At 45.7% G+C, this 12,897-nt stretch overlaps 1 protein-coding gene across 2 annotated transcripts in view; it reads right to left on the bottom strand.

Annotated features, from left to right (window-relative positions):
* slc39a11 (solute carrier family 39, member 11) overlaps positions 1-12,897 on the bottom strand; it is a 757,783-nt gene that overhangs the window by 367,685 nt on the left and 377,201 nt on the right. For both annotated transcript variants that reach the window (XM_078225647.1, XM_078225648.1), the window contains exon 5: positions 11,016-11,177. In XM_078225647.1, the coding sequence (XP_078081773.1) occupies positions 11,016-11,177 (162 nt within the window). The remainder of the gene's footprint in view (positions 1-11,015; positions 11,178-12,897) is intronic.

Below are 12,897 nucleotides of genomic sequence, written 5' to 3'. Positions count from 1 at the left end.
TGGAGACATACCTCATCAAAACAGAAGCAGCTGAAAGATAAACATTGGAAAGGAATTACACAATGAGAGACGCGTATATTCTCCTCTGCATGCCAATTTGGAACTACACACTCATCTTTTTGCGTTTAGTTCCTAACTAGCAAACTGGTGCGTACTCCCAGGCTTCCAGCTACCATTTTGTCATGTTGAGTGTCTTGGCAAATCCTGCCAACACACTCTGACTGGATTCATTTCAGTCACCTAGGTGAATCAACGTATTTTTGTTATTCGTTCGCAGAATGTAGGCATCACTGCAAGGCCAACTTTTACTGCCCATCCCAATACGATTGACTGGCTTGCTGGGCCATTTCAGAGGGCGCCGAGGGGTCAACCACACTGCCGTGCATCTCGAGGCAAAGTGGGGCAGATTTGCTCCCAAAAAGGGTGTTAGTGAATCAGACGCCTTTCTACCACAATCCTGTAGTTTCACCTCAGCATCACTGATACTCACTTTTCAATTCCAGACTTAGAATCAGTGAACAGAATCCTTACAGTGCAGAAGGAGGCCATTTGGCCCATTCAGCCTGCACCGACAACAATCCCACCCAGGCTCTATTCCCTGCTAAAACCCCTGACACTAAGGGACAATTTAGCACGGCCAATCCACCTATCCCGCACATCGTTGGACTGTGGGAGGAAACCAGAGCACCCGGAGGAAACCCACGCGGACACGGGGAGAACGTGCAGAATCCACACAGACAGTGACCGAGGCTGAAATTGAACCCGGGTCCCTGGCGCTGCGAGGCAGCAGTGCTAACCACGGTGCCACGGTGCTGCCCCAAAGTAATGAACACTAAGTAAGTAACTTCGTAAAGAACGGAGTTTAAATATCTCATCTGCCACAGTGGGATTTGAACTCCTGTCTCTGGATTACTAGTGGAATAACATAAACACGATGCTAGCCCTTCACGGCATGGAAGAGGCAAGGTGAAAATGGGGTAAAAAAAACTTTCACGGCACAGAATTCCAAAAAATAATTTGGGCTATAATCATTACTCTGATCCCTTTCCCTGCCTGTTTTCATCTTCTGGGATCAGTTAATGATGCTCAGGCAACTGAGAAAGTGATGGTGTGAGCGACACTTCAGGCTTATACTTCTCAAGATGTGAAGTGAAGAAATCCAGAACCTTCAGTGCCTGGTCTGGGTGTGCTCGATAGTTTGTTGGGAAACCACATGACCTTATTGAAAAGCAATAAGTAACTGAGTTCCTCAATTCACACTCAGTAATCTAGACCAGGGGTTTCCCACTCCTGGGCAGGGAATTAACAGGGAACCACTTTGGCATAGCTCCGCAATGCCAGGAGACAGATCAGCTCCACAAAAGCAAGCCGATTAAGGGCTCATTTGGGGTGATTCGGAGGGTTTTGCTGTGCAGAGGCCTAAGGCTTCGCGCAGGTGTCCGTCCCTGCAGTGACCTGAAGGAACCATCAGTGGCTCCATGCCCCAAAGAGGAGGATGCAGGTAGGGAAAGCTGCCCCCACAATCCCGAAAGCCATCCAACAGGGATTTCCCCCTCTAATACCAGGGGCCAGCCTGCTTGGTCCCTCTGATTTTTCATTTTAATCTCACTCCTTCGAGGTTGCCTCCGTGTTGAGGTGCCCTCGTGGCCTCCGAGTTGCCCCAGTAGTGTCCGCCTCTCCTGGCGGGGCTGCCAAGGCTTCCACGCTGCCAGCCCTCCGACTGGGCCAGCCGCATCAGGAGCCCACCTGCCATCCATAAGTCCACAGGGAAAATCCCTATGCCAATCTCGTTGCTGGCACGTATGGGCTGGGAATCCCCATTTGGTCCTGACATCAGGGTCTCAAAGCCTGGAGGAAAATCCTGCTCCTAATGTCTGCAGAAAAAGAAATGCAAAAACCAAACAAGAAATGCTGTCTGCCTTAATGCAGCACGTCTGAAGTGATGGGAAGTAGCTACACTGTACTGACAGAGATTTATTTGTGCAAAGACGCAGGTAGGTAGAGGATTTTTTTGTTTGAACGGAATAGTTGAGAAGAGCTGGTGCAGAATTTCTTTAAGATTGCTGAACTTGACAATTTTTTTTTACGAGCGTCAGGGTACACTCCAAGGGCAGGACTGGCACGGCAAGCAGAGCACGCACATAAAATAAGCCCAACATCCTATCAGTAAAGGAGAGAGATGGCGAGAGATACCTGCTCTAAGGAGTTGGAAGAAAATTGCAGCTGATATGTACAAAATTCATGCCGCCCACACGTCACTGTGGAGGAGTTATAATATCAAGATTCTCAGATTGCGCACAACAGTTTTACAATCCTGTGTTGAAAGGCAACAGCAAATTATGCAGCTGTGGCTGTGCAATCGTAACGCACCCTTGGCTCTTCGCCGACAAGAGCAAAGACAACACTGGTTCACAAAATGAACCAGAACGGCATCTTATATTTCCTCAGCAGAGACCTTAACAACAGATCAAGCACTGCAGCTTCATTCCAGTGAGGGGTACGTGGAAAAAGGGGAGCAATCAACAGGAGTGTGTGAGGGGCCAGCAGACCCACAAGGATGAAACATCCTACCCATCACCTCAGCACAGAGTCCTCTGACTGGAAGGGTCTTGCATTCCAACACATGGGGCTTTGCTGAGAAGCCTCCGGACTTCCTCTCTGTGATACTCGAGAGGATGGTCGCGGGTGATTTCCTGCCATTACAACAGAATCTGTCAAGAAATTAGGGTGGCACAGTGGTTAGCACTGCTGCCTCGCAGTGCCAGGGACCCAGGTATGATTCTGGTCTTGGGTGACTGTCTGTATGCACAATCTCCCCATGTCTGCATGGGTTTCCTCGGGGTGCTCCAGATTCTTCCCACAGTCCAAAGATGTGCATGTTAGGTGGATTGGCCATTTAATTAATTTAATTTGATTAATTATTGTCACATGTATGAGTATAGAGTGAAAGGTACTGCTTGTTGCGCACTATACAAACAAAGCATACCATTCATAAAGAAGGAGAGGGTGCAGAATGTAGTGTCACAGTCATAGCTAGGGTTTAGAATAAGATCAACTTAATATAAGGCAGGTCTATTCAAAAGTCTGATGGCAGCAGGGAAGAAGCCATGGTAAATGCATGGGGTATATGGGAATAGGGTGGGGGGATAGGCCTGAGTAAGATGCTCCTTTGGCGACTCAGTGCAGACTCGATGGGCTAAAAGGCCTCCTTCTGCACTGTAGGGAATCTATGTTTATATGTTATAAGTAACTGTCAAGAGTAGAATTGAAGAACACTGCAATTAGGCACTGGTCTGTTCTCCAGCAGATCAGTGAATGCACTCCAGGAACAGATGTATGGAAGCAGCTAAGTGACAGCATTGTGTTGCCATCAGCTTCCTCAACAAATTCGTCGGTCCTCCCAAAAGCAGAGGTATTCCAGAAATTCAGGCAAGAAGTAGCCCTTGCATTGATGAAGCTGCATTCTAGGTGGTCACAATTCCAGCCAGGCAAATGCTGCTTGACATGACAAATGTTACTTCTGCTCCTTCGACCAAGATCACAGACTGGACACCTACAAAGAAATGTGAGACTCTGATGCGACAGCAAGACACCCAGTTAATCCAGTGTATGCGCTTAGGGACCCCATGCCTTTGGACACAGGAATTTATTTAAAAATTCATCCTTGGGACATGGGCATCGCTGGCTGGCCAGCATTTATTGCCCACCCTCAGTTGCCCTTGGAGGGCAGTTCAGAGTCAGCCACATTGCTATGGATCTGGAGTCATATGTAGGCCAGACCAGGTAAGGACGGCAGATTTCCTTCCCTAAAGGGCATTAGTGAACCAGATGGGTTTTTCCGACGATCGACAATGGTTTAATGGTCATCAGTAGATTCCTAATTCCAGAGATTTTTACTGAATTGAAATTCCACCAGCAGCCACGGTGGGATTCAAACCCGGGTCCCCAGAACATTAGCTGAGTTTCTGGATTAATAGTCCAGCGATAATACCACAAGGCCATCACCTCCCCAAAATGTAACTCAGTCATGTGTACAACGTGCTGCCTTTTTAAGGGATTGAAAATGGAGCTGAGCACAGCCACCTGCACTGGGGGGAAAAAACCTGAACGATTGCCAAAGTAAAAAGAATGTGGAGCTCTGGGGAGCAGAGAAGTAAAGTGCATGTCTTCAAATGCAACTGGAAACATTTCATTCATTTTCAGGCACCAGTGCAAACAAATTGGTACGAAATGCCCAGGCAAACCTCTCTCAGCCTGTGGCTCTCCTGCACCTGCTTCATCCTGTTCCTCCGTGCCTTGCTGCTGTAATGCTACATAACATTCATCTACAGTCACAATGTTGGCCGCCTTCAGTAGGTAGCCATATCGACTGCAGAATATGGCCCTGGGTGAGTTAGTTGGCCCTTCTGTGCTTACCTCTCTATTCCTCTAACAGCCCCACAGTGACTGCTACATTCCTTATTCATTGGCTTGTGGGCGTCGCTGGCTGGGCCAGCATTTATTGCCCATCCCTGAGGACATTAAAGAGTCAACCACATTGCTGTGGGTCTGGAGTCACATGTGGGCCAGACCAGGTAAGGAAGACATATTTCCTTCCCTAAAGGACATCATTGAAGCAGAGAGGTTTTTAATGATAATCAACAATGGTTTCATGGTCATCGTTAGACTTTTAATTCCAGATTTTAAAAATTGAATTAAAATTTCACCATGGCAGGATATGAACCCTGGGCCTCTGGATTACTAGTCCTGCAACATTACCACTGCACCACCGCCTCCACAGCTATCATGCCAAAAAATAAAATGGCAAGTTATGCTGGAACAATATAAAACATTGGTTAGGCCACAATTCGAATTTGTGCGTAGTTCTGGAATCCACATTATAGGAGCGGCACGGTAGCACAGTGGTTAGCACTGCTGCTTCACAGCTCCAGGGACCTGGGTTCGATTCCCGGCTTGGATCACTGTCTGTGTGGAGTTTGCACATTCTCCTCGTGTCTGCGTGGGTTTCCTCCGGGTGCTCCGGTTTCCTCCCACAGTCCAAAGATGTGCGGGTTAGGTTGATTGGCCATGCTAAAATTGCCCCTTAGTGTCCTGAGATGCGTAGGTTAGAGGGATTAGTGGGTAAATGTGTAGGGATATGGGGGTAGGGCCTGGGTGGGATTGTGGTCGGTGCAGACTCGATGGGCCGAATGGCCTCTTTCTGCACTGTAGGGTTTCTATGATTCATAGAAATCATAGAAATCATAGAAACCCTACAGTACAGAAAGAGGCCATTCGGCCCATCGAGTCTGCACCGACCACAATCCCACCCAGGCCCTACCCCCATATCTACCCACTAATCCCTCCAGCCTATGCATCTCAGGACACTAAGGGCAATTTTTAGCATATGATTCTATGAGGGATGTGATAGCACTGGAAAGGGTGCAGAGGAGATTTACCAGGATTTTGGCGGGCTGGAGAGTTTTGGTTATGAAGGTAGGCTGGGGTTGTTTTCCTTGGAGCAGAGGAGACTGAGGGGGGACATGATTGAGATGCATAAAATTATGAGGGGCATAGATAGACAGAAAGAAATCTTTCCCCTTGGTGGAGAGGTCAATGATCAGGGAGCATAGATTTATGGTTCAGGACCGGAGGTTTAGTGGAGATTACCTTTTTCACCTAAAGGGTGGTGGGAGTCTGGAAATCACTGCCTGAAAGAGTGGTGGAGGCAGAGACCTTCATAACATTTAAGAAGTGTTGAGACGTGTACTTGCAATGCCAAGGCATACTAGGCTTTGGGCCAAGTGCTGGAAAACAGGATTAGAATAGTTGGGTGATCTGTCTTTGACTGGTTCGGATATGATGGATCGAAGGGCCTTTTTCTGTGCTGTAAACCTCTATGACTCTGACAAAAGTGCCCAATATTCCTCATGCTTACTCATTTCTTCATTATTGATATGGCTTCAATCAGAAGAAAAATAAACCGTCTTGTCTTATCAGGGAGAAAGTTCAGCCAAGCTGGGTCCTGGAAGCCATTATAGAGGAATATACAAAAATAAACTGCTGGGAGCTTCAGTGATACTGACTTATTTCCATCATATCCCACTCCAGTTTCCCACAGCTGTTAATTTCAGCTGTTAAAACTAGCTTAAATAGGCTATTGCAACTGAAGTGATGTTACCTATGCCGCGAACCATTGCACTTATCACATAATAAAGCAGTCAAATCACACAATGTCACTGTAAATTAACGAGGCAGTCACTTACTCTCCAAACTTGTTTCATGAGCTACTGATAACACTGCACCGCAACCTTGGTCTCGCCCTTGCAATGCTATCAGATGGACTCGTTCTTGTGAGCATTTTGGGAGCTAGCGGGGCTGATGTCAAGGTAATAAATATTCGCATTTAATTATCACTTCAAATGGCGTAAACACAGCCAGCCGTACAGGGTGGATGCTGAGAGAATGTTTCTCCCCTTATGGGCGAGACTAGAACTGGGGGACACAGTTTAAAAATAAAAGGTCTCTCATTTAAGGCGGAGGTGAGGAGAAATGCTTTCTTATAGGGTCATTAACCTGTCAAATTCTCTTCCCTTGAGAGCGAGGGGCGGGGAGGTAGGGGGGGGGGGGGGGGGGGTCCCTCCATGCCGACGTTATAGTTAAGAAAGCCCACCAATGCCTTTTCTTTCTCAGGAGGCTAAGGAAGTGCAGCATGTCCGCTACAACTAGCACCAAATTTTTACAAATGCACCATAGAAAGCATTCTTTCTGGTTGTATCACAGCTTGGTATGGCTCCTGCTCTGTCGAAGGCCGCAAAAAACTACAAAGGGTCATGAACGAAGCCCAGTCCATCAGTCAAACCAGCGTCCCATCCACTAACACTATCTACACTTCCCGCTGCCTCGGAAAAGCAGCCAGCATAATTAAGGGCCCCACGCACCCAGATATACTCTCTTCCACCTTCTTCCCTCGGGAAAATGATACAAAAGTCTGAGGTCACATACCTACCAACTCAAGAACAGCTTCTTCCCTGCTGCCATCAGACTTTTGAATGGACCTACCTAATACTAAGCTGTTCTTTCCCTACACCCGAGCTGTAACACTACATCTTGCACCATCTCCTTTCCTTCTCTATGATCGGTATTCTTTGTCTGTATGGCGTCCAAGAAACAAGCTTTTCACTGTATATTAATATACATGACAATAATAAATCAAATCAAATCAGAATATTTTTAAGGCTGCGTTAGATGGATTCTTGACTAAGGGAGTAAAATGGCATAGGGGTAGATAGGAAAGTAGAGTTGAGTGTCAAATGACAAAACAGGCTCAAGGGGCCGAATCATCTCACGTGTTAGCATGTTTCATATGCACATAGCTGTACCAAGAGAGAGTTTCCAAGTTAAAGTCAGAGTGTGTGTGTATGCGTGAGTGTGTGTGTCTGAGTGGGTGAGTGTGTGTGAGTGTGTGTGTGTATGTGCGAGTGAGTGTGAGTACATGTGTGTGAGTGTGAGTGTGTGTGTGTGTGAGTGTGTGTGTGTGTGAGTGTATGTGAGAGTGTGTGTGTGTTGGGGAAAGTGGGGGAGGAGAACTGGCAAACATTCTACTGATTGGGTTTTGAGCCTCTGTAGTAAATCTTCTACAATTACTGATGATTTTATAATCATATTTCAACAGCAGGTTAATCTCAGCAGACAGCCGCCCTTGGAGAGTTCAAATGGTACTGTGCAAGGGATGAGTAATTTGGGGGAATCAAAGTACAGTTCGATCCAATTAGACTAAGCAATGAGTCATCAGTGAAAGATTGTTGTCTCCTCATGCGGCGAGTTCCAGACAGCAGCAGATGGACATCATCTGGGCCCATCCTTTCCAGTCAATTATTGGAAGCAACGACCCTGCTGGAGATCACCTTATCGGGCCCAAATTTTCTGTCTGATACAATCTCATTTTTTTCCCTTCTCGCAAAAGCCAGGAAAATTTATATATAAACACACAAATATCAAGGGGAGGCAATGGCCCAGTGGTATTATTGTTAGACTGTTAATCCAGAAACTCAGCTAATGTTCTGGGACTTGGGTTCAAATCCCACCACGGCAGATACTGAAATTTGAATTCAATGAAAAATATCTGACCATGAAACCATAGTCGAAAGAACACATCTGGTTCACTAATGCCCTTTAGGGAAGGAAATCTGCTGCCCTTACCAGGTCTGGCCTACCAGAGCCACAGCAATGTGGTTGACTCTCAACTGCCGTGGACAATTAGGGATAGGCAATAAATGCTGGCCAGCCAGCGACGCCCATGTCCCACGAATGAATTTTTTAAAAAAAATCAATTTTGGAAAACTCTTCCCTGGCTTGTAAAGGTGATCAAACAAATTCCAGAAGGCTAGTCAGCAAGTGACACAATCCACCCCAATCCCACCCCTAAAGATTTGCTTCTATAGGCAATCATCTTATCCTCAAATCACACTGCATCATTGCATTTAACCTCAGGCCATTAGTTAAAAAAGATTCCCAAAGGCAAGTTCCAGAAGGAAACATCCTTCAGTCAAATCATGGACTAAGGAGAATTCTCCTGCTTTCAATGCTATATTTGGAGGAATTTCACGTGCCCATTTCTGAAACACATAGCATTTTACGCACACTGAGATGCCACAAGAACTCATTAGATGTGACCACACTAACAGGGCTGTGGAAGAATATGGCTTGCTATTCCGCACCATCTCTGCATGTGCAGTAGCCTGGAGCAGGTATAAGCAACAAACTAGCTCATGATCAGAATTAGAAACAAGTGAAAAACATATAACAATACTGAAAACTTGTAACTAGATAGTTGTTTGTGTAAATTGGTGAACTTGACTGCATTTTACACAGCGGATGCTGGGGGTGAATGGAAAAGATGTTTGGAATATATCAAGTTAGCTTCAAGCTGATACAAGTGTGAAGTCAGAATCAGAAAAAAAAGACTTGCACTAATTCATCATCTTCTCTCATATACACAATTATTTAACCTGGAGAGAAGCAACAGTGGTCCGAAGTAACAAAACACAATCGCAAATATCCTCAGGACATCTTCAAATAGTGACACTTTTTAAGGCAACCTTTTTTTTATGGCATTTTATTTCATTGCAGTCAAAGAAAGTTGAGATTTATCTCTATAATCTATTTTTCCAATCTCAAACTCTGCAATGGGCTCAGTTGGAATCAATCAATACCACAAAGGTCAGCAATTACCCCTGCATCCGATGTTACACAAGTTGTCCACCCAGTTATATTTTCTTTCACCTCTTAAGTGCTTTGTGAGAAGTTAATTGTCTTTACGTGGTTCTGTTCCATTATGTGGGCGTGTGTACACCAGATCAAGCCTCTCATTGCATTATTGACTTGCAATAAATTTCTAATGGCATAAACTTCTGGATGAATAACCCTTCGTCTTTTAACAGACGTTGTGCAGCTAGAAACATAGAAAATAGAAGCAGGAGGAGGCCATTCAGCCCTTCGAGCCTGCATCGCCATTCATTTTGATCATGGCTGATTATCGATCTCAATATCCTGATCCCGCCTTCCCCCCACTCTCCCCTCCCCCACCTCATATCGTTTGATCCCTTTAACCCCAAAGGCTTTTTCTAATTTCTTCTTGAAATCAGACAATGCTTTGGCCTCAACTACTTCCTGTAGTAGTGAATTCCACAGATTCACCACTCTCTGGGTGAAGACATTTCTCCTCACCTCAGTCCTAAAAGGTTTACCCCTTATCCTCAAACTATGAACCCTAATTCTGGACTCCCCCACCATCGGAACCATTCTTTCTGAATCCACCCTGTCTAATCCTGTTAGAATTGTATATGTTTCTATGAGCCCCCCTCTTACTCTTCCAAACTCCAATGAATACAATCCTAACTGACTTAGTCTGTCCTTATATGACAGAACTGCCATCCCAGGAATCAGCCTGGTAAACCTTCGCTGCATTCCCTCTATAGCAAGGACATCCTTCCTCAGATAAGGACAACAAAACTGCGCACAATACTCCACTTGTCTGTGTGTGTATCAAAAGAACTGCAGCATCCAACCAAAGGACTAAGTTCCAGCATTATGTGAGCATTTGTATTTTCTGTGCTAAACCTATGGCAAGGGTTTTGTTTATGGGATTTGTTTGGTTGGAACGTTGTTCAGCTGTTAAAGCTTATACAATATCATGGTTGGCTTTTTTTTCCTGTTTGTAACCGGTAAAAGTTATTGCTAATTTTCTTTCTGTACATGTTAACTGTTTGATAAAAGCTCCCTAGTGGGTCATTTGAATCATATCTGAAGTAAAACATCTCATGCTTACCTTAGCCATATTCAAATTGCAAAATGTATGACCCAGGCCGACTTCATAAAATACTTTGGAGTTTCTGACCTGAATTATAACAATATCTACCCAGTCTTGTTCACAATAATCCTCTGTTAATGGATGGTTAGAAAAAGAGAACAAATGTACTCGATGCTACATACACATACAGAAACTATTTTCAACTCATCTATAAATATACAAGGCTGCTGGACCTTATCTTTTCTTCTTGACTAAATTACAGCCCTTCCATTTAAACCATGGCTTTCTATCTACTTTTGCTAGAAGCCTCCCACAACTTAAAACATAATAGAGGGATGGTAGGTTTAGTGAATGGCTGCAGAGATTTGGAGGACAGTGTTGCATAACTTACCAGCTTGATGCTATCAAATATAAAATGGAACCCAGGCTGGGCTTGTCTAATGTCTAAAGATTGCCATTTCAGCTTTCAGCATTAGACCCCACTCAGAATCCTTCGCAATTACTCTTTGATCAATTCACTGAGGCCTCCAACTTCTACAAGGATCAAACATTGAACATTATTATTGCACCATTTTACTTCATACCTACTGTTGTTCTGCCGGAGGTGTTTAACTAGACTTTTCAGGTTGATTCAGATGGTAATATCTTCTGAGTCTCCGGCATGGTCATTTGATCAAAGCGTTTTATTTTGAAAAAAGACCAGCTGGAATTCAGTCTTTCTTACCTGGGATGTTGTGTATGGTGATGGCAAGAATAAGTAAAATGATGCGCTTCCAACTGCTTTGATCTGGAGTGGGTCTTGGATGACTGAATGTCGTCAAACCGTCCGAGTAATTGGGTTGCTGTGCCCTTTTTCTCTGGTAGACCTCCCCGTTGTCTGCTTTCTCTGAAAGAAAGAAAAAATGACCAATAAGAATGCTGAAAAATATTCTGCAAGACATTTTTTTCTTTCTCGTCACCTGAAATTGGTCTGAATTCTAAATTCACTGTTAACAGTGAATTTAGAATTTAAAGAAGTCACAACTTTGAGCCTTTATACATTTTTCCAGGAACAACTGATGTTATATAAAACAGAGGATGCTGGAAAAACTCAGCAGGTTTTCGAGTCAGCTGGCTCTTGAAAGGAGGAAGAATGGATGAGATATTAAAGTTTAGCTGGGAATGATTGCAACAAAAAAGTAGCAACTTCAAGAACAAACAACGGATCACATGGAGGGAATGGTGAGGGGGTTTCACATTGAGGCATAACAGGTGGGATTCGTCCCAAAACATTCTAAGTGTCGAATTTGTGTAAAAACTGGAGTAAATCCCACTGGGTTTTTCAGTGGGATTTTCAAAATGAACCTCCTACACTCTGAGCACTGCAGAGTGCACTAGAGTGAATATCATTAAAAATCCAGGGGTGGGACTATTCCCGCTGGAGAGGCTCAGCATAGCACAGAGTGGGCCACTGCACACGCGCCAATCTGTCAGAGCGGAGATCAGTGCATGTGCAGAAGCCCCGCACTGTTGGCCTCCCAATCGCTGACCAGCCCTGTGACCACCTCCCCCCCCCCATTGCTGCTCCACTAATCCCCGCGTGGCCTGATCGCCGGCCCACTGAACGTGTCCAGGCCAGCCTCAACTTCCCTACCAGGCCCCGCACCGGCAGCCTCAACAACCCCTCCAGTCCCAATCCCACCCCCCGCCCCTCCACCCCCAACTCCAATCCCCCTGGCAGGCCGACCCCACCCCGATGGCCACCCCCGCAACTCCAATCCCCCTGGCAGGCCGACCCCACCCCGATGGCCAGCCCTGATCGCTGGCCTCCCTCCTATCACCAAGCCCGAATGCAGAGTGGCACAGGGGCCTCCCACCCCCACCCCCACTGATCAGCACCCACAGACACCACCTCCATTAGGCCCTGCCCCTGGCCCGGCCCCCTTGACACTGCCCGATGCCCAGTGGGCATTGCCAATGTGCCCCGTGGGAATTGGCATTTGGCCCTTGGGCAGTGCCAGGGGGCCAGGCTGGCAATGCCCAAGGACACCCTCATTACCCCCGACCTCCTGGGGGGGCCTCAATGATCCCCCTTCACTCCAGCAGAGTCAGGCCTCCAGCTCCCCGCAAGGTCTGGCATGTAAAGGGTTACTGTGGGACTGAGTACAGTACTGACCACACAGTGATGCAAGAGAACACATGACCTGCATCTAGGGTTCAGCGCCATGTTGGACAGAGCTGTGTGTAGAGTCAAGCACAGGGATCACACTGAGATTGGACCTTTACTGCACCTGTCTATATAGATTCTAGCAGTCAATAAATACATACTGTTGAACTACCTAAGACTACAAATACTTTAATAAGACCAATCAAACAGCACCCAACACCTTAAAACAATTTTGAGTTTGGGAAAATAGAAATTTGAAGCGTACAAAGATCAAACCATCAGATCACTGAGTGACCTTGTTATTCAGAATCCTTTTAGCAACACTCATCGATCAATCTCATTTCTTGACACACAGAGAGGAGGTCTATAACTTTAAAAATGTGCGCAAAAAATTAACTGCAGTAGGAAGGACACAAAACAGAATCTCATCATCTTCAATGTCCTAGCACGCTCCACAAAA

The sequence above is a fragment of the Mustelus asterias genome, chromosome 12, assembly GCF_964213995.1.
Source record: "Mustelus asterias chromosome 12, sMusAst1.hap1.1, whole genome shotgun sequence".
In the NCBI taxonomy this organism is placed as follows: Eukaryota; Metazoa; Chordata; class Chondrichthyes; order Carcharhiniformes; family Triakidae; genus Mustelus; species Mustelus asterias.
This window is presented reverse-complemented; position numbering and strand designations above follow the sequence as displayed.